We start from the raw sequence: 20,270 nt of genomic DNA, 5'->3' as shown, positions 1-20,270 counted from the left end.
ATTCTAGAGAAAATTCGAAAAGAGAGACTTCCGTTTCCTGTTCAGAACTAACACTGTAGATCAATGTAGGATTTTACCCGAGGTAAAGGAAAACATAAGGGTTGAGAAGAGAGTGTCCCCAAGCTTTCCAAAACTCACACTATTAAGCAATGGAGGATTTTACCTAGAAAGGAAGGGTTCTTGATGTTTGAGAAAGATAAGAAAAAAAAGCACCAAACTTTTTAACTAGATGCGGCAAACAATTAGAGTACTAGATCATAATTCAACTTAAGTTATCTCACAACCATTCGCCCAAGAATTGGTCCCCATTGCTCGCACCTCCAAGGCCAGATTATTTTTTATTATGCACGTATTAGCTTAGGTTTCCAATTGATTATTCTATATTCATTGCTAGTGAGATGTATAGATATCTGAGAATAAATAAGGAAACAGTAATTTTTATTTCGTAGTCGTTATAGTATAGATGAAATTTGGGAGTACCTTCTCTGGAAAACTCTCATGAGACTATAACTCATCCACTAGAGAATTCCTAGTGGTTTAAGGTCTTATTGCATATGGTCAATGTAATCGCACTCGGTGAAACGAGATTAGTTAGAACTCTATTTTTGGTCACTTATTTTAATTTTTCATATTTACTTGAGGACAAGCAAAATGCTGTTTGGGGGTGGTTTGATAAGAGCCCAAAATTGTAGTTTTAACCCCTTAATAATATTACATTTAGACTAATTATGTTTATAATAAATATGAGTTAGTACTATTTACGTGTTTTTGTGTATTTCAGGTATTGGAGTCAAATATGTGATAAAATATGTCAATTTTGCAAGAGAAAGAAGCAAAGGTTGGTTGCTAAGAAGTTTTATGGTTAAAGCCCAAATTTTAAGGAGAAAAAACCTTTTTAAAGCCCAGTCAAAGCTGAAAAGTCAAAGTCAATGTGGGCAGAAATAGAGTAGAAAAAGTCAACAGAACTTATGCAGCCTATATCTTTGGACTCATACCTTGGAATTGAGTCTACTATATGTCAAAACGACCGACTCGGAAAGATCTTTCTAATGGTGTAAGTCTTAATCCAATCAGAGGAGTAAAAGTAGATGAAAAGGCTTTTGCAGTAATTTCCAGCAGAGAAACCCTTTTTGGACTTAAGTAATTAGGTTTTGGACTTGATTTAATGGCCTAAAACATAGCTCAAAATCCCATGCATGAAATTGTAAACCTAACCCTTTTATATATAAAGAGGGTTAAGTCTAAACAAAACTTGACTACTCCCCTCTTTAGTTTAGTTGTAAATTAGGGTTCTCTCTCTCTCTCTAGAACCCATTAGATAATAAATTAGTTTTTCTTCTTTAGTTTTAAACCCTAGTTTATGTTATTTAGCCTAGACACCATTAATTCAAGTCAAGTTATTATTAATAAAGTAGTTCTTTCATTATGTCTTCTTCTACTTATTATTATGTTTATGATAGTCTCATGATTCATAGCTAAACCTCCATTAGAGGGGTTTGATTAAAGTCTTGATGAAGACTTGATGTGTTAGCTAGTATAGAATAGTTGTAGTAAGATATTCCACTCTAGAAGGTAGTTAATTCACGATGAGAATGGGTTTCAATTGCCTCACATGCTAATTATTAGTTAGTAGAGATGCCATGAATAATTAGGGATAAAAAGACCCAACCTTTATGTGAAAACATAAAGATTAGGGTTGCAACAAAATCTACACACGCATATTAAGAATTGATCAAGGTGGAATCAAATCCCCCTAATCTCTTCTTCTCATTCACATCTTCTCATTAAATTGCCATAGTATAACTTAGCATATCTTAATTAGTTATTTTCACCATTTTAGTATAATTAAACCATTGCTCTCATTGATATTGTAGAATTGTTTATGTTAGGGAAATTCTTATGTTTAAGCAACTAGGAGTGGAACGAATTCTAACTCCCGTTATTGCATGATAATTGAGAGTAGAACTTTGATAACAACTAGTGTTAATTCATGTTTTTACTTATGCCGAGTTTAATTAGTTAAGTAGGATTAAAAGCTAGTTTTTATAATTATCAGAGACCCAGAGCACGGTGTAGGAGATTTATTGATTGTTGTAAGTTCAACTCACTGTCCCCTTGCACCGCTCTTCCTCTAATTGTGACTCCACAAATTGCACAACATCGTCCAAAGTCACAGTCATCTCCCCAAATGGCATATGAAAGGTGTTTATCTCCGGATGTCACCTCTCCACAAACGCAAAGACCAATGGTGGATCCATATGCTCGTGATAACTTAACACGAGATCATACAACCCAGTCTTTCTCAACTCGTGGGCAAATCTCGGACACCTTCTAAATTCATTCATGAAATCCCATTGGCAGAACTTTGCTAAGTGTAGAGCACATTTCAATGCTCTGCGATCCTCCTGAAACAACCAAGCACGCATTAGATATATATGAGTAGAAACAAAAGATTTTGTAAAAGAAAATCAAAGTACTAAAGAAAATCAAAATATTACCCTCTTCTCCCAAACATCGCGAGCGACATGTACTGTATAGTCATACAACAGCTCTGACTCATACGGGCCACCCCCATACTCACCTCTTTTGAACTTCAAATCATCATTGAATTTTCCCACAAAATCCAATACCAGAGGTGCTTCTTCCACTGGTGGTATAACTTCTACCACATTTTCTTCCACATCATCATCCTGCTCCTCTTCCTCATCCCCATTGTCATCCTCTTCATCACCCTCCTCTTCCCCCTCCTCACTTTCCTCTTCCACTATACTCTTCGCACGATCCATATTTACATCTAAACCTACATTGTTATCGCTATCTACACTATCTTCACTCGATGAATGAACTTCAAGAACCTTAGGAAACTCTTTTTCTTTGTGGTCCCCTCTACGCACTGATGTCGTTAAGTCATCTCCCTTTTGTCTCTTTCTTTCAACCGCGTCATCACTAGAGGAACCGCCGCCTAACAACTTTTTCACACCCTTGAATGTAGTTTTAGCTACATTCTTGACATTCTTTGATCGAGGACTCATTGCTACAAAGAAAAATAAAACAAGTATTAGTAACTATAATAAGTTTAATCAAATCTAAATCATATTCTGATTTTTAACACTACTATTATAGTTCTAAAACTTCCAAACTTCCAAAAATCCTAACAAGAATTACTTCGCAACGAAACAAATGCCATAATTGGTATACCACTAAGATTATGACAAATGCCCCACAAACCAATCACTACTAACTCCTAGACCCTTCAACTTCTCAAGAACTCTGACAAAACCCCCATTAACAGCACCAACCAATAGCGATGGACTACAACCTACCTACTAACTTAACAACAGTAAGTGCACTCAAACCCAATTTTTCATAACCCTGAAGTTTCAAAGCCAAGACTCCCTCACTGTACCCAAAAATATCTCTCACCTATTTATACATTATACCGATTTTATTATTCCTCTTGCATTATATAATAATCAACAATAGAAACCACAAATTGCATTGAATAATTTGTCGTTTTAGAGTCCAAACAACTTGCATTGTATAATAATCAACAATACAAACCACAAATTATTCAATAATACAAAGAATATTCAAGAATATTAAAAAAAACATTCAAACGACCTCACTGGGTCATTTGGGCCATTTCCAAAACGACCTCACTGAGTCATTTGGTGCATCTTCAAAACGACCTCACCAGATCGTTTCAATTTTTCTCAAACAATGCTTCGTACCAACAGTCTAAAAAACTTGCATTATATAAAAATCAACAATAGAAACCACAAATTATTCAACAATAACAACCATACTTATTATTCAACAATAGAAACCACAAATTGAGAAACTAGAGTTGAATTAAAAAAAAATAAACAAAATGCACTCACCAATTGATATTCGAAACTAAAGAAATCCTTGTTTGCACCAACGAAACTATCCTTACACAAAATCAAGTTACGTTTTTGGTTTTTGATTTTTGGTTGAGTTTTGGTTTGGTACGTGAGAGAGATGATACCGGTTGAAAAGGTTTTCCCGGTTTTTGTGATTTAGGTGGGGGTGTACTGGGCTTTCTTTTGGACTTCGTTGTTTGGGCTTGGGTTGGAGGTTGCCCAATCCAATTTGCGTGGCGCCCAATATAGGACTCAATTACAAAAGAAGATTGCTAGCATACTACTTCTTTTAAGGGGTAGGACCATCCTAATCCGCACACACAAACAAAAATATTACTTGTTCACCTCTTCAATAAGTTACCCTCAAATTGTGTAGAAAACAATGGATCAGTGAGTTAACTCAATCTTCCCCAAAATTTAAATAAAAAACATACACAAAAATCACACTGACCCACATGTGACGACCCGCCAACACCGGCATAAACCAAATCGGTTTTCACCCAGTGGCGACTCTAACACCATCAACACTGAACCACCCGTCGGAACTTCGTCGGCATCATAATTTGTATACTTTTACATATGTTATTAAGCAATTGTTCACAAAAAAATAGTACTTTTGGTTGGATCAGTTCAATTTGTTTATTTCAAAGGTTTTCTTCTTCAAGTAATATATACATTTCATTTTTAGTGGATGGTAGATCCAACAATGTGAAAATGGGGTCAATGGAAAAGGAAATTGTTGCTCTTTGAAACATTACTTGGGTGATTCAGCCACTGCCTATAATGAACCAAATTGTATTTCCTTCCCTACTAATTTATAATTTATTCACCTAAGTTCAACCAATTTCTATATTTCATAATGAAAATATGGCGTGAACTTGTTGTGTGTGTTGGGATTCCATGTTTTAGCTTTGGTTTTCGATTTTAACATTTTGTTATTGCACCTATAACACTTTTCCAGTCGATTACTCGATTGTACCGATATATTGCTGACGAGAAGTACAAAGAATGGCAAGAGAGGAGAAAGAAGATAGTCAAGATGCCTGATTTGATTATAATATTTAAAAAAAAAACATTACTTAAAGAGGGTTGAAAGTTGAAACATTACCAAGTTAAGTATTTGTCTGTATGCGGGTAAGGATGGCGGGTTAGGATGGTCCTAAAAGAGGTAGGACCTCATTACAAAATCACAATTCACAACCCTTTTTTCTTCTCTAATATTGACATCATTAACAAAAATGAAAATAACTCACCAAAAACCCAAAATAAAGCGCTACAAACCAAATTCAGGGTAGGACTTGGGAAACAATAAAGCAATCTTCTTCTTTTATTTTATTTTTTGAGAAACAACCTTCATCCACTCTCCTATTTTAGACTTTCACCATTTTATGTGAAGTTGTGAAAAAAAAACCCAACAGCTCCTTTCAAGTTAGAGAGGCAAGTTCGAACTAGAAAGACAAAGGAGAGATGAACGTAGTGTGTCTCAAGCACCTGTATAAATTCTATCGAATTATGAATCTTACTATGAAATCCAACAATCTCACCTTCTTCTCTATCGTGAAAACACACAAATTTTGAAGCCTAAAGCCATTCACAAAAGTGTTGATTTTGGTTTCTATGAAGTTAGATTTTAAAATAGATGAATATCGTCTGTTGCACTCGAACATGAGAGGAGAGATAAGAAAAGGGAAGAACGGTGAAAAAGGAGCAGAGGGATGAGAAGTTGGATTCAACAACTCATTCTCCACTTCTTGCCACGTCAGTAACCCCAACCAATAAGATTTAATTTCGTAAAAAAAAAATTGTGTTGAACCATGTGTGATAGTTGATAATATGTAAAATGATAGTTTTACCTACGCATAAGCTACGAAACTCAAACGCAAGTAAAACTAAAACTAATTTCTGCTTAATTATCAAAGTTTTCTACTCTCAATGCCATTGCAATATAGTTGGAATAAAAAGTTCGTTCCACTCCTACTTCTTTAGAATTTACGTTAACTAAGATTATCAGTTCTATCAAAGTCAATGAGAGTATGGATTATATAATTATGCTAACAACCATGGAAAATAACATAATCGAAATGTTCTAAATAATAAGATGGCAATTAAAATACTAAGGTTCGAATGTAGATAAAGAATTAGGAGGATTTGATTCCACCTTAATTCGACTTAATTTACTAACAAAGAATTGTCGTAATCCGAATTGCAATGCTTCCGCATAACAATTGGGTGTTTCTAATCCCTAATTATATTGTTCATGGTAATCTCTACCAATTAACAACTAGCATGTGAAGCAATCAAACTCATTCTCATGGTGAACTAATTACTTTCTAGAATGGAATAGAATATTACGAACTATTCTATGCTAATCGAAATCAAGTTTCATCAAGGCTTCTTCAAACCCCTCTAATGGAGGTTTTAGCCTTGAATCATTACACTATTATTTCTAACACAAGAACACATAGAATAACCTATTATTGAATAAATGATTAAACTTATAAATCTAATTGAACAATAATAATAATGATTTCAAATGAATTAAAACAAGATTTAAAACTAATTTAGAACTAAGATGATGATTAACTAATTATCAATGAAGACAAACTAATTATGAATTTAAGACAACTAAAACTAAATAATAATTGAATCAATAAACTAAATTGAAATGAAAAACTAATAATTTATTATAAAACTAAATATGATTCTAAATAATATTCATTCTTTGTTCTAACTAATCTATTGGAAAGGAAAACTAATTCTATCAAGTAAAAAACTAGATCTAAAACAAGTTATTGGATAATGGCTAAGTAAAAAAACTAGATGCTTAAAAGGTAAGTCTTTGTCTCCCATATGGAGGAGACAAGATCCACTTTTTCGTGCATGGGTTGAGGAGCCATGTTATGGGCCGAAAAATCGAGCCCAAAACCCAATTTCTTCAGTCCACAGAGGCCTTTCCAGTTGAATTTAACTTCAATAGCCTTTTCATCTACTTCTTCTCCTCTGATTGGATTAAGGCTTGAACCATTAGAAAGCTCTTTCCGAGCCGGTCGTTTTGACATAAGATAGGTCCAATTCTGAGGTCTGAGTCCAAAGATACAACCTTCGAAAGTTCTACTGACTTTTGTGTTGTTTCTGCCTGCATTGACTTTGACTTTTTAGCTTTGACCGGGCTTTAAATGGGCTTTTTCTCCTTGGATTTTGGCCTTTAATCATAGAACTTCTTAACAACCAACCCTTGCTCTATTATCCCGCAAAAAGGGCACATTTCTGCACATATTCGACTCCAATGCCTGAAATACATAAGAACATAATAACAATACTAACTCTTACTTATTAATCATATAATTAGTCAAAAAACAATATTGTTAAAGGGTTAAAACTACAGTTTTGGGCTCTTATCAATAGTCGCGCCCTTCGTTAGTAAGACACCTAAAAACAAGTTAAGAATCTTTGGTTTAGATAAAAAATATATATAACAAAAGCCTTCGTTTTGGAACCACATAGATACAGGCCTATAATTGTAGCCAGCCAAATTGGCACAATTCTCAAAAGTAATGAGGGCGTTGCTACAGTGGCAATAAATAGAGAAGTCGTGTTCGTTCCACAGCTCGCAAACAATCAAGAATCGTTCTCTAACTAAGAAACGATGAATAAAATTGATAAAATCCAATAATGCCTTTTCAAACCCCCAACAGCCTTTAAATAGGCATCTCAACATAAAGACCAAAACTACAGTGATCTTACAGTTCACCAACTAAATTATACGGAAAAGCCCAGAGAACTTACTAGAATAGCCCAGAGGCCGTGCACCCCTGTCAGAAGGCCAACCCTAGGGGGTGCGTCCCTTAATTTACAAATAGACAAACTATCAGACTACTTAAACACCACCATTTGCTCCCATATACGTATCTGCAAGATCCAATATTGCATCAATACCCGAATAAGGTTTTTCTTTTTTAAAGAAGAAGATGTCATTTTGCATGTGCACCGGCATAGGCATCGGTGATGCTTTGAATTGGCGATTGCATCTTTTTGTATCTATCTATTCTACATGATAGACTCAAAGAAAGAGGCCAAACGTTGTACCTTTCCTCAAAAGGTTTATGATTCGCCCATTGCCTCCTCGTAATGACTATAGTGGGCAAATATCATACCAACCGATATTTCAGCATGTAATTTCATCTATAAACTGAGATATCAACTTGTAAAAGTCAATATCTCTCTTTAAATTGTATGTTGCAGGAAAGAGGCTGAAAGAAGAGGTTGAGGAAGAAGATAGACATGCATCAACAAATGATTAGTAGTTTGCTGAAAAGGATAGTCCATATGAAGAAGAGAGAGAGGAGGATTAGATTATGTTTTTCATAAGCTCATTTCTTGTAATCAGAGAGAGAAAAACGAGAGCATTTCACTATTGATGATCAATAAAAACCTTCAATTTCTTTCATATCAAATTACTATTATTTCGAGTATACTTTCTTGATCATTACATTGGTGTCGTTTGTTCATCGAGAAAAGATCATCAACACTTTTCTTTGTTTTTGTTGAGCAAACTGATTCAAAGGGAGATTTTCTTGGAATCAATTAAGTTCATTTTCAATATCTCTTCCATTTTTTCTAGTTTCAAGATGCCACCTAAATGAAACACAACCAACAAAGTGATAAAAAATGAAGAAAACAATTCTCAGGCTACGTCAAGACATGAAGAAAGAAGAACAAGAAGATCAGCAAGCAAAATGAGGGGAGAAAATGATGACAGAATCAAAGATATTCAAGAAGAAAAACTATCTTTACAAGCTCTTTTGAGAAAGTTCAATGAATTAGAGAAACAAAATAAGAGATTAGCATTAGAAAATGAAGCTATAAGGAAGATGAATGAGAAGCTTACGTTGCAAGATTTAGATGATAAAGATGGAACAGAATTGACATCGGTTAGTCCAGTTATTAGAAAGAGTTATCAAGCAGAAACACAATCTATAACAAAGAAAGCACAGAAAACAATACATGAAGAAGAAGATATACAAGTAGTTGAACCAATCACAAAAGAACTAATCCAAGAAATGATGCAGAGACAGTTAGGAGAACAACAAATTGAAAAGGTGTTGGCATCAGTAAGAAAGATGGCAGACGATGTCAGCAGAAGTCCGTTACAGAATGAATTCGAAATGATGTCTTTGCCCCATAAATTCAAAAATCCAAGATTCACTCAGTATGAAGGAATGTCGGATCCAATAGACCACCTATTTGGATAACGACATCAATTCTCCATATATAAAGGTACGGAGTATCTCGACTCTATTCTATGCAAATCGTTTTCAGCAAGCTTGAAGGGTATAGTAAGGCACTAAAATGGTTTTGTACACGGCAAGAAAGATCAATCTCATGCTTTAGAGATATAGAAGAAAATTATCTTACAAACTATAGGCGTCAAAGGATAAAGCCAAAGAATATCTCAATTTTGTTCCAATTGAAGCAAGGAAAAAAAGAATCTTTAAAAGACTTTTTAGAAAGATTCAAAGCAGGAGCTCAATCAGTAGAGAATCTCGACGAGGGCGAGATGACTGCAATTATAGCATTCTAAACAGGTCTTATCCTAGCATCGGACATGCACAAATATTAACTTCGAAAAGAGGTAAAAAGATTGTGGGAGTTATACGATAAAGCTAAATGAGTTTATAACTATATTTAGTACCACAAACTTTCATTTTTTTCGTAAATAGCACCCAAATTTTTTTTCTCACCTATCAGTACCACGAACTTCTAATTTGGGGTTTTTAGGTTTTAGTCCTACTTATAATAGCGATATTAGGCTTTGATACATTTATACTTGAAAATTAGACTTTAGTCCAACTTTTGCCTTGTATTTTGCTTAATACCTAAAATACCCTTATACGTGTGTCTCACATGTTTGATTAATTTTAGGACCAAAGCCTAATATCGCTACTATAAATAGGACCAAAGCCTAAATACCCCTAATTTTAGGCAGATAAAAGGGATTGATTTCCACTATATTTTGTTGTTGTTCTTTTGCAAGACAAGCAGCTAGCCGATCGTTAGTTAGACTTACAAGCCATGGAAGAGGTACTATGTTTGGTGGAGATGGAGAAAGATGGGCTGCTGTGAAGATTCAAACTGTATTTAGAGGATTCTTGGTATTATTTTCTTGATGTTTTAGTGTTTAGTTCATCTCATTCCATTCTATTTGTTCACTTTTCATGGGTGTTTGTGACTTTTTATTGGTGATGAATATTTAGTCATAGATTGCTTTTCATTGGTTTGTTTAATTTTCTCTATTCTGCATCTGTCACAGATAGCTTTTTGGTTTAGTTCTTATTGGTGTCCTTTAATTTCTCTATTTTTAGTCTGATTTAAATTGTGTTTCAGGCAAGAAAAGCTCATAGAGCTTTAAAAGGACTAGTTAAACTACAAGCTCTTGTAAGAGGTTATCTTGTGAGGAAACAAGCTACTAGAGCCCAAAGATAGTGGAAATCGATAGTTGCAGGCCTAAATCATGGTCACTTCAATGTCAGAATATGGTGAAGATCCATCATATCAAACGATCTCCTCTCCACTTCCATGCCAGATACTAGCTCGTCTATCAATACCCGAAGGCTGACATTATTATCAAGACTTCGATTGGGGATTCACTGGGGATGAATGTAGGTTCTCAACTGCACAAAGCACACCGCGGTTTACGAATTCTACTAGTTCTCAATTGCACAAAGCACACCGCCAATGCTAAAGGCTGTGATCAAGCATAGACAGACAAAAAAAGAGTTAGACAAATAAAACAAGAGCATATGAACAGAGAAATTCAAGAGCTAGGAGGGCCTTATCAGAGTAAACTTTCCAGTTTCGGATAAGTACGGATAGCATAGCACCAAGTAATCTAAACAGAGCACTAGAGGAAGTAACAACTGGGTTGTTCTTGATAAAAAGTGCAGCCGTCAAACTACCAACAAAGGCAGAGATTATGTAGACATGCCCAATCCTCCCTACAAAACAAAAAGAAATAAGAAATTGTAAGCATCAACCACAGCCATATAAGAATTTTGGCCAAGTATTCCTTTGTTTCGGAAAATGATAAGCAACTCACATGACCCAAACTCTTGCTCCAAACGAACTCCAACAAATATTACACTTGAGAGCCTAATATCGCTACTGATAAATTCTCATGCAAGAAAAGGGCAATCGAAAGGGAAGAATCATAATTAATTCCTTTTGTCTGTCTGAAATTAGGGGTATTTAGGCTTTGGTCCTATTTATAATAGCGATATTAGGCTTTGGTCATAAAATTCATCAAATATGTGAGACGCACGTGTAAGGGTATTCTAGGTATTAAGCAAAATACAAGGCAAAAGTTGGACTAAAGTCTAATTTTCAAGTATAAATGTATCAAAGCCTAATATCGCTATTATAAGTAGGACTAAAACCTAAAACCCCTTCTGATTTTTTACAATTTGGTACTTCATACATTTATTTTACCAAAATGTCCTTATGTCTTTACTACTTCATCATTTAAGTTATTATAGTCATCTAACTCGTCCTAATATAATGCATTTGTGAATCCGATGGTGATTATATATCTTCTTCATCCACCACTCTACCTTCTTTTAGATAAAAAAAGGTTTTGGTTGGTGGTGGCAAAGGTAGATGAAGAAGATACACTTAATTACAAATGATAATAAAAAAAAAATAGGTAGGGGCATTTTGGTTAGATAAAAGTACCAAATCGTCTAAAAATACCAAATCGTAAAAAATTGGAAGTTTATGGTACTTGATATGATAAATAACTTAAATGTGGAAACAAGTTGTTTAACATGCTAAAATCATTATAATCAATCTATAAATAATACTCTCAACATCATAGAATAAAGGGAGTAGTAGTATTTGTACCACTCTAGTCGTACACTACTTGGATGGAAGTTTAGATTAGAAATATACTTTACTAGTGAGAGTCAAAACAGTAGATTTGAGGGTGAAAATAGTGAATTTAAATGACAAGAGAAAATATTAGAAGGGGTTTAACCCGCCATGCGATTTGACTGACTATTAGTTAGTATCGAATCGCTTGTGTTAATCCCTAGTGAAGACCAAGTCCTCTCAGATCGAGGTTTTACTAGCATGAGAGTGTAGCTCCACCACAAATCTCTTTGATGGTGGCTCTATACTCTAGTTCTCCATTATGAGCTCTATCTCTAGTTACTCATAACGAAGAACTTGAAGTTCTTTTATGCAAAACAATAAAAACTAATAGCTACTCATCCTCACATGGCTTCATAAACCTCATCTAATGGAGGTTTAGCTTTATGTCATAGGAAACATTACACTAAAGCAATAATAAGAAGACATAATTGAAAAGACAATTGAATTGAAAAATAAAGCTTTTTATTGATGGGAATTAATGGTGGCTACAAACTAACATTATTCTAAACTAAATAAAAGTAAACCTAATTAAAACTAAACTAAACTAATTATTAACTAAAGGGTTGAGAAAAGAAGAGGATAACTTAAGTTTAGCCTTAACCCTCTTTATATATGAGAGGGTTAGGGTTATATTTTCGTGCATGGGCCAAAAAGGGGGTCTTTGGGCTTCTAATGTGAGCCCAAAGTCAATTAGGTCAAGTCTAGAGAGGCCATAGTTGCTGGAAATTACTTCTATCCCCTTTTTGTCCACTTTTATAGTTTTGATTGGGGCAAGACTAGATGTATTAGAAAGATGATTTCGAGCCGGTCGTTTTGACATAAAGTAGGCCCAATTCCAAGGCACGAAGACATTCTAGCTTTGACTGGGCTTGAAAAAGGTTTTTCTCCATGATTCTTGGGCTTTAAACGTAAAACTTCCTCAACAATCATCTTGACTCTTTTTCCATTCAAAAGTGGTGCTTTTAGTCACCTAAAAAATTTCAAGTCCTGAAATACATAAAAACACGTAAACAGTACTAACTCTCATTTATTATAAACATAATTGGCGCAAGTAGAATACTATTAAGGGGTTTCAAATACACTTTTGGGTGCTTATCATTTTGCTTGTCCTCAATCAAAGATGAGAAATAAAAATGGATAAGTGGCCAAAAATGTGGTCCTAACTAATCTCGTTTTGCAGAGTGCGATTACATTGACCATATGCAATAAGGCCTTAAACCACTAGGAATTCCCTAGTGGACGAGTTATAGCCTCGTGAGAGTTTTTCAGAGAAGATACTCACAAATTTCATTTATTCTACAACAACTAAGAGATAAAAAATAAAATTTCCTAATTAATTTCAGATATCTATACATCTCAATAACAATATAATAAGAACAATACTTTTGAAACCTAAGCTAATAATGCATCATAATCAAATCATCTAAAGATACACATGCATGCTATGAACTATGTTATGAAATGCAATGGCAGGTCCGTTTATGAAACTTTTGGAATAACGTCCTTAAGTAGGTCCTCACAATTTGTCAAGAAAAAAATACTTTCATTTTTCCACTCAAGTTAGCTCACTCTAGTGTGTAGTGGGCACACATTTCCTCACAATCTCAATAACGTCCAAAGGAGTCGAGGTCGATCAATCACATCTACCACTTACTATCACACCAAGTTAATCCTAATTGAGCTAGATGTCTTTATTAGGTGATACGGGGCTGAGGTGATGGTTTAGGAAGAAATGGAATGGATATTCAAATAAACAAGTCTGAAAAAACTAGGGAAAACCTTGTCCTTACTTTGCTTCTATACTTAGTTTCCATCCTCAGCCTTTTTATTTTGGCTTTTTTACTCATTTTATTCTATTTTTGGAGTTTTTGTTTTTGTTTTATTTTTATTTTTATTTTTATTTTATTTTATTTTATTTTCTTCGGATGAAAATGATAAGCACCCAAAAGTGTAGTTTAAAACCCTTAATAGTATTCTATTTAGGCCAATTATGTTTATAATAAATAAGAATTAGTATTGTTTACATTTTTGTATATTTCAGGTCTTGAAGGTGATTATGTACTTAAAGATGCCATTTTTGCATGGAAAACGAGTCAAGATGATTGCTAAGGAAGTTCTACATTTAAAGCCCAAGAATCATGAAGAAAAGCATTTTTCAAGCCCAGTCAAAGCTGGGAAGTCAAAGTCAATTTGGATAGAAAAAAAATATAAAAGTCAATAGAACTTTAAATTGGCGTATATTTCGACTCAGGCCTTGGAATTGGGCCTACTTTATGCCAAAATTACCGGCTTGGAATAAGCTTTCTAATGGATCTAGTCTTGCCCCAATCAGAGATGTAAAAGTGGATGAAAAGGGTAGTGAAGTAATTTCTAGCAGTTGTGGCCTCTTTAGACTTAACCTAATGGACTTAGGGCTCACATTAGATGCCCAAAGTCCTCCTTTTTGGCCCATGCACGAAAATATAACCCTAAACCTCTTCTATATAAAGAGGGTTAAGGCTAAACTTAATACTCTTCTTCTAACACCCCTTTCTTTAGTGTAGGGTAGTTTAGTTTAGTTTTAGGGTTAGAATAATTTAGTTTAATTATAACGTCCATTATTCCCCATCAATAAAAGCTTTAGTTTACTTTCAATTATTGTTCTTTAAATTATGTATTCTATTCAATCTTTAGTTAAAATGATTCCTATGATACAAAGTTAAACCTCCATTAGAGGAGGTTTATGAAGCCATGTGAGGATGATTGGTAATTAGTGTAAGTGCCTTCTAGCTTAGTTGGTAAAACCTTTGGGTGATGATACCAGAGGTTTGGGGTTCAAACCCACTACACACAATTGAGTTACTGATCTTTTTAAAAATAGGCTTGCCCACACATTTTTTACCGATAAAAAAAAAATGGTAATTAGTATGGTTGTTGATTTGTATTAGCGTTTTAAGTTTGATTCTTATGATTGTTTAGAGATAAAGATCATAAGAGTTGAACTAGAGTTTAGAGCCACCATCAAAGAGATTTGTGGTGGAGCTAAACTCTCATGCTAATGAAGCCTTGATCCAAGAGGACTTGGTGTTCACTAGGGATCAATAGGCAATTTGATAATTAACCAAATCGAATTGCGTGGTGGATTGAATCTTCTCTATTCCCTTTTATCACCATTATATCTACTGTTTTAACATCTTATTTACTATTTTCACATCACATATTACTCTCTCATTAGTTCAATAGTTAGCTAGTCTAGATTCGTTACAAGAACGTGCAAGCAAGAGTGGAGAACACGATTACTCCTCTTTATTCTATGATGTTTAGAGAATATTATTATATATATGCATGATTTAGTACTATTTTAAACATTGTTTTTACATTATCAAATATTAGTTGTCAAATGGCGCCGCTGGCCATCTTGCTTTGTTACGTATAGCGTGTTTAGATTAGCAAAAACTGTTTTCACTATTCACAAAAACAACACTGAAAACACTATTCGTATTTTTTCACAATTTTTCTGCTACTATTTGATAGCATACGAGTTGTTCAACCAACTCCCTACCCTCCCGTGACCTGACCCTAAAAATTTGAAACCCTAGTTTTAACTCCTGAGCGCACGCACCCTCAAATTGCCTTCACTGAGCACAACCCGCCTTCCACATCTTAAGCGCACATCGCGCTCAATATACCTAAATTCTAAGCACGCACGCACCCTAGGTTAATTAGCTTAATTTAATTTTTTAATCTTAATTTAATTGTTATATTTTGGCCCAAAACTTATAAGAATATGATTAAGGCATGCAATTTCATACGTTCACATATATTAAAATATATCACCCCCAAACAATTTGAGAGAGGGGGTTCATGACATTGATCAGTTAAATTACCTAAGCATGCTGAATTTTAACAAAAAAACTATATGGTAAAGAATATGTGATTAATCATGTATTAAATTTAACAATACGTGCATAGATAAATACTCACATAAACAAATAAATACTAACTACTTAACTACAGAATGCAATAAACAAATAATTAAACTAAATTATGGAAATTAAAACAAGTACAGAAATTAAATAGTTATTACAAAACAAAAATAACTCTAAATCAACTTCATCACAACAAATCAAAAAGAAATAAGCTATCCATGGGAAGAAGATGGTCCAGAACCATCAGCAGGACGATGATGACGACGCTCACGTCGAGAGTCAAAAGAAGAAGGTGAACCTCCTGGCTGAGGCAAACATCTCAAGACCTCAGCCTGAAAAGTTGTCTACGCCTCTTCCATATTCTCTATATAATTAAGCATGTCAACGTGGTTGTCAGCTATGGTTCGAATGTTATGCTCTAAGCTGCGGTGATCACGTTGAATGGAACCCTGACGCCTCTGTATCGATTCACAGAGCGTAGATAGGGTTCGCTGATGATCATAAAGCGTACGCATCCCGCTATGGAGTAGTGCAAAGCGAGCATAATCAGAAGTATCACAATTCATAGCATTCTCAGCAAAACAAACAGGATATTTATCCTCCTCCTCATCCTGATCTATTCCATCAACTCTCTCTTCAAGCAATGTTAAATGCTTTTGAACACAGTCACTATATGCCTTTGTGATTGAGTGAAGCTTAATATGAGTCCTAGGTGACTCAGGCACGCAACCCCAAGATAACATAATCTTAGTAACTAAAATAGATAAAGGTGTAGTGCTCAGGCCTACATCCATAAGCTCTTCACGCAGAAATCAATGAGGCAAAAATCATACTTCTTGTTCTGCAAAACCTAAAGGACGTGCAGGAACGACAAGCTGATGTCACTCGGCTTTCAAATGCTAGAGGTTTTTTCCTAGCCACTGTGTCACAACCAGCTGGTTAATCCGAAGTGACTACTACCTGTCACAGTGAGAACGATCATTGTAACGACCCTCAAGCAGCATCTCCAGCATCAACTGATGCACGCCATCAAACTGGGATCTCTGTAAGGTCTGGGTGACCTATTTAGCGGGTATCCGAGTGATGGATGCGAGCAAATCATGCGTCACATCCTACTGAACTCCGTCTAAATCCACAAACATCCTCCCTGAAGGGAGTATCCTCATATTCTGATAAAAACACAACACCAAATCCTCATGCTGCTATCTCCGAAGTATTTGGTCATCTGGGAATTGATTTGACTAACATCCTACAACCTAATGGGGAAGAAGATGTTAGAATTTGGAAGCCAGAGTCTGATGGGCTCTTCTCAGTATAGTCAGCTTATGAAACAATTAGGAGAAAAAAGAATAAAATACTATGGAATCGGAAGATCTGGACAGCCTACATACACCCTAGAACTATTTGCATAGCTTGGAAGCTCATACAAAAGGCCGTGCCAACTGATGATCGCGTGAAAAAGGTTGGGGTAAAGCTGGCTTCTAGATGCCATTTCTGTCATCAAGAAGAAGAATCAGTACAACACCTTCTATGGGATTGCACCAAAGTTCGATAAGTTTGGGCTTGGGCAACATATATGTTCGAATTAACCCTTTCAGAGTTTAATTTCATGGCCCTGCTGAATGCGACAGAAAACAGCAGCCCCATTATTCAAGATCTGTGGAATTCAGCTACAGTACACATCATGGTTCAAGTATGGAATATTAGAAACAAAGAGCATTTCGAGGACATCCCCATTCACATGGGCAACATGAAGCGAGATATTCTAAGGGGTGTGAAAGTCTCGGGTTCGCTCTCGCATGGAAGGAAGCGAAATGACATGACAGAGTTTCGAATTCTAAAAAGGTTCGTTGTACAAGCGAAGAGTGCTCCAACTCAAACAATACAAGAGGTACATTGGGTGGCTCCTCAAGGGAAAGTCATAAAGTGCAACACGGATGGTTTAGCCCAAGGAATTCCAAGTAGAGGGGGCTGGGATTGTTTGCAGAAACAAAGACTTAGCAATAGTGGGCGTTCTTGCAGCAGGACTAGGCCATGTTAACAATTTTGAGGCAGAATGCATTGCCATAGTATTGGCAGTTGAGAAAGCTAGGGAAATGAATTGGAATAGCATTTGGATTGAGGCCTACTCAGAAGCTGCTGTTAAAGCCTTCAATAGCAATGTTGTACCATGGGTGTTTAGAGCAAGATGGAAGCAAGCGATTACACTTCTACAGCATTGGAAACTAACCCATACTTGGAGAGAATGCAATTTCAGTTCGAAGGTAGCAGCTAGAAAGGGATCCACACTATTGCAGGGAACTTCGATTTGGAGCACTAGTAGACTAGATTATGTAACTATGATAGAAAGCCCTTTCAAGACTTTCTATAGATTTAAATGAGCGAAAGTGTATCATGTTTTGTCTCTGACATTCTTTTTAATAAAATTTCCTTACTTGTATGCAAAAAAAAAGTAGAGTACCACATTCTATCCCACCCTCTAGCATCCACCTACGTACCATAGAATGGCTGGAAAAGATCCGCGTTAAATGCGAATTCCGGCATGATTGTTGCTTGTCGGGCCATTATATGGTTGGATTTTGAATACGGTAGGGGTTTAATTAGGGGATGATTGTGGGAAGGTGCTATAAAAAATTGGTGAAGGTTTGTTTTGATCGAGGCGCGGGGCACGCTTGGAATTTGCTTTGGACAGGCGCGGTGCGCACTAGGATCGATTTAGGTTAAATTGATTTTGGTTGGGGAAGATGATGAAGTTGGGCCGGTGTTGGATTTTAAATAGGATGGTCGGTGGGGTATAAATATCGTGGCTTGGGTGGAAAAATGAATTTTGGCCCAAGCCCAAATCTTTTCTGAAATACCCATCCTATCTTGCTACCTCGTAAACTTAAAACTAAGATTCCTGATTCGTTTGCAGTTCGATTTTAGCGAATGAGCTCTGAAAATGATCAGCATGAAAAATGTTATATAATGACCTAGGAAAAACTCAAATCTAAGTGTGAGTGACATATGAAATGGTGGAAGAATGCCTCGAAATGTGTAAATGGCATAAGTTATGAGGGCAAAGGAAAATCTAGAAGACTAGATTGCGTCACAAGAATCGATACGACTTAATGGTAGCATAAACAAAGATAGAAAATTGAGAGAACAAGGTGGGGTGATTACCCATTTCCAAACAAAATTTTGGAATAGGATGAATTTTTTTTGTTGTGGTGAAAAAGAAGGTCTTTTAAAGTCAGATATCCTAGACTTTCTAATCTATCTAATATTTATGGGTTTTATATTTTTTGTTATTTTTATGAAATTGATTTTTAAAAATACAAGAATAAATCAAGTAAAAATGTAAATCACTCCATAGAGAAACACTACTAAAAAGAATCGAGCGAAAGTGCAAGAAAGGAATGTGTGAATTACATGAATGTGCACTAAGGATCCGACACTTACAACCACACACTCCGAAAAGGAGGGTCTGGTTACCTTAACAGAGTACTCCCAAAATATGGAATTAATATAGGAAGTACACCAAACATAGAGGGTCAGTCCTCATAAATTGGGTCTTGTAGAAGGGTTTCTTTTACAGTGGGCGAACGTAATTTGTGGAAATATTTTAAGCATTGACCATTTACTTGAAAGGTACTGTTGTCTTTGGGATTTACCAAAGTAATTACTCCTTGAGGAGTGACATTAGTAACCAGAAAAGGTCCAGACCAACGTGTTTTTAATTTACAAGGAAAAATATACAAACGTGAGTTATATAGCAAAACTTTCTGACCAAGGTCAAACTCTTTACGCAAAATATGTTATCATGAATACGTTTCATGTTAGTTTTATAATCCTTTGCTAAATCGTAAGAATCGCTACGGATTTTTTCAAGTTCATTGACACCAGTGGAATTAATGTTGAAATTTAAACTTTTAATAGCCCACAGGGAACGGTATTCCAACTCAACAGGCAAGTGACAAGATTTACCAAAAACTAAGCGGTAGTGACATACCAATAGGTGTTTTAAAAGCCGTTCTATATGCCCAAAAAGCATCTGTTAGGCGTCTAGACCAGTCTTTTCTATCAGGATTCACTGTCGTTTCTAAAATTGTTTTTATTTATCTATTGGACACCTCTACTTGACCACTAGTTTGAGGATGATACAGAGTCGCCACCTTATGGGTAACTCCATATTTCTTGACTAAAACTTCAATAACTCTATTGCAAAAATGTTTTCCTCCATCACTAATTATGGCCTTAGGTACACCGAAACATGAGAAGATATACTCTTCATAAACAATACTACAGTTCTATGGTCATTATTGCAACAAGCCATGGCTTCAATCCATTTAGAAACATAGTTTATAGATATAAGAATATAAATGAAACCATGCGAAATAGGAAATGGGCCAATGAAATCAATACCCCATACATAAAAAAATCTTCACTATGAGAATGGGATTTAAAGGCATCATATTACGTTGAGTAATACGGCCAAGTTGTTGACATCTAATACATGCTTTACAATATGCATGGGCATCTTGAAATATAGTCGGCCAATAAAAACCGTATT

At 35.3% G+C, this 20,270-nt stretch overlaps 1 protein-coding gene across 1 annotated transcript; it reads left to right on the top strand.

Moving 5' to 3' along the window:
* Positions 1 to 17,327: 17,327 nt before the first annotated feature.
* Positions 17,328 to 18,099, top strand: LOC147510144 (uncharacterized). The gene is made up of 2 exons (XM_086598027.1): positions 17,328 to 17,563; positions 17,706 to 18,099. Exons 1-2 carry the CDS (start codon positions 17,328 to 17,330, stop codon positions 18,097 to 18,099), a joined length of 630 nt encoding a protein of 209 aa, XP_086454153.1.
* Positions 18,100 to 20,270: the final 2,171 nt, after the last annotated feature.

Source organism: Coptis chinensis, chromosome 3 (genome assembly GCF_015680905.1).
Source record: "Coptis chinensis isolate HL-2020 chromosome 3, ASM1568090v1, whole genome shotgun sequence".
NCBI classification, from domain to species: domain Eukaryota; kingdom Viridiplantae; phylum Streptophyta; class Magnoliopsida; order Ranunculales; family Ranunculaceae; genus Coptis; species Coptis chinensis.
The sequence above is the reverse complement of the archived record's forward strand: the minus strand, read 5'-3'. Positions and strand labels throughout refer to the sequence as shown.

What these genes read in the sequence shown, in the direction of transcription:
- LOC147510144 (XM_086598027.1), top strand. Translation starts at nt 17,328, where the DNA reads ATGGCCCTGCTGAATGCGACAGAAAACAGCAGCCCCATTATTCAAGAT. An exon ending in GAGTTTCGAATTCTAAAAAG is followed by an intron (nt 17,564 to 17,705) that starts GTTCGTTGTACA and finishes GATTGTTTGCAG; the next exon opens with AAACAAAGACTTAGCAATAG.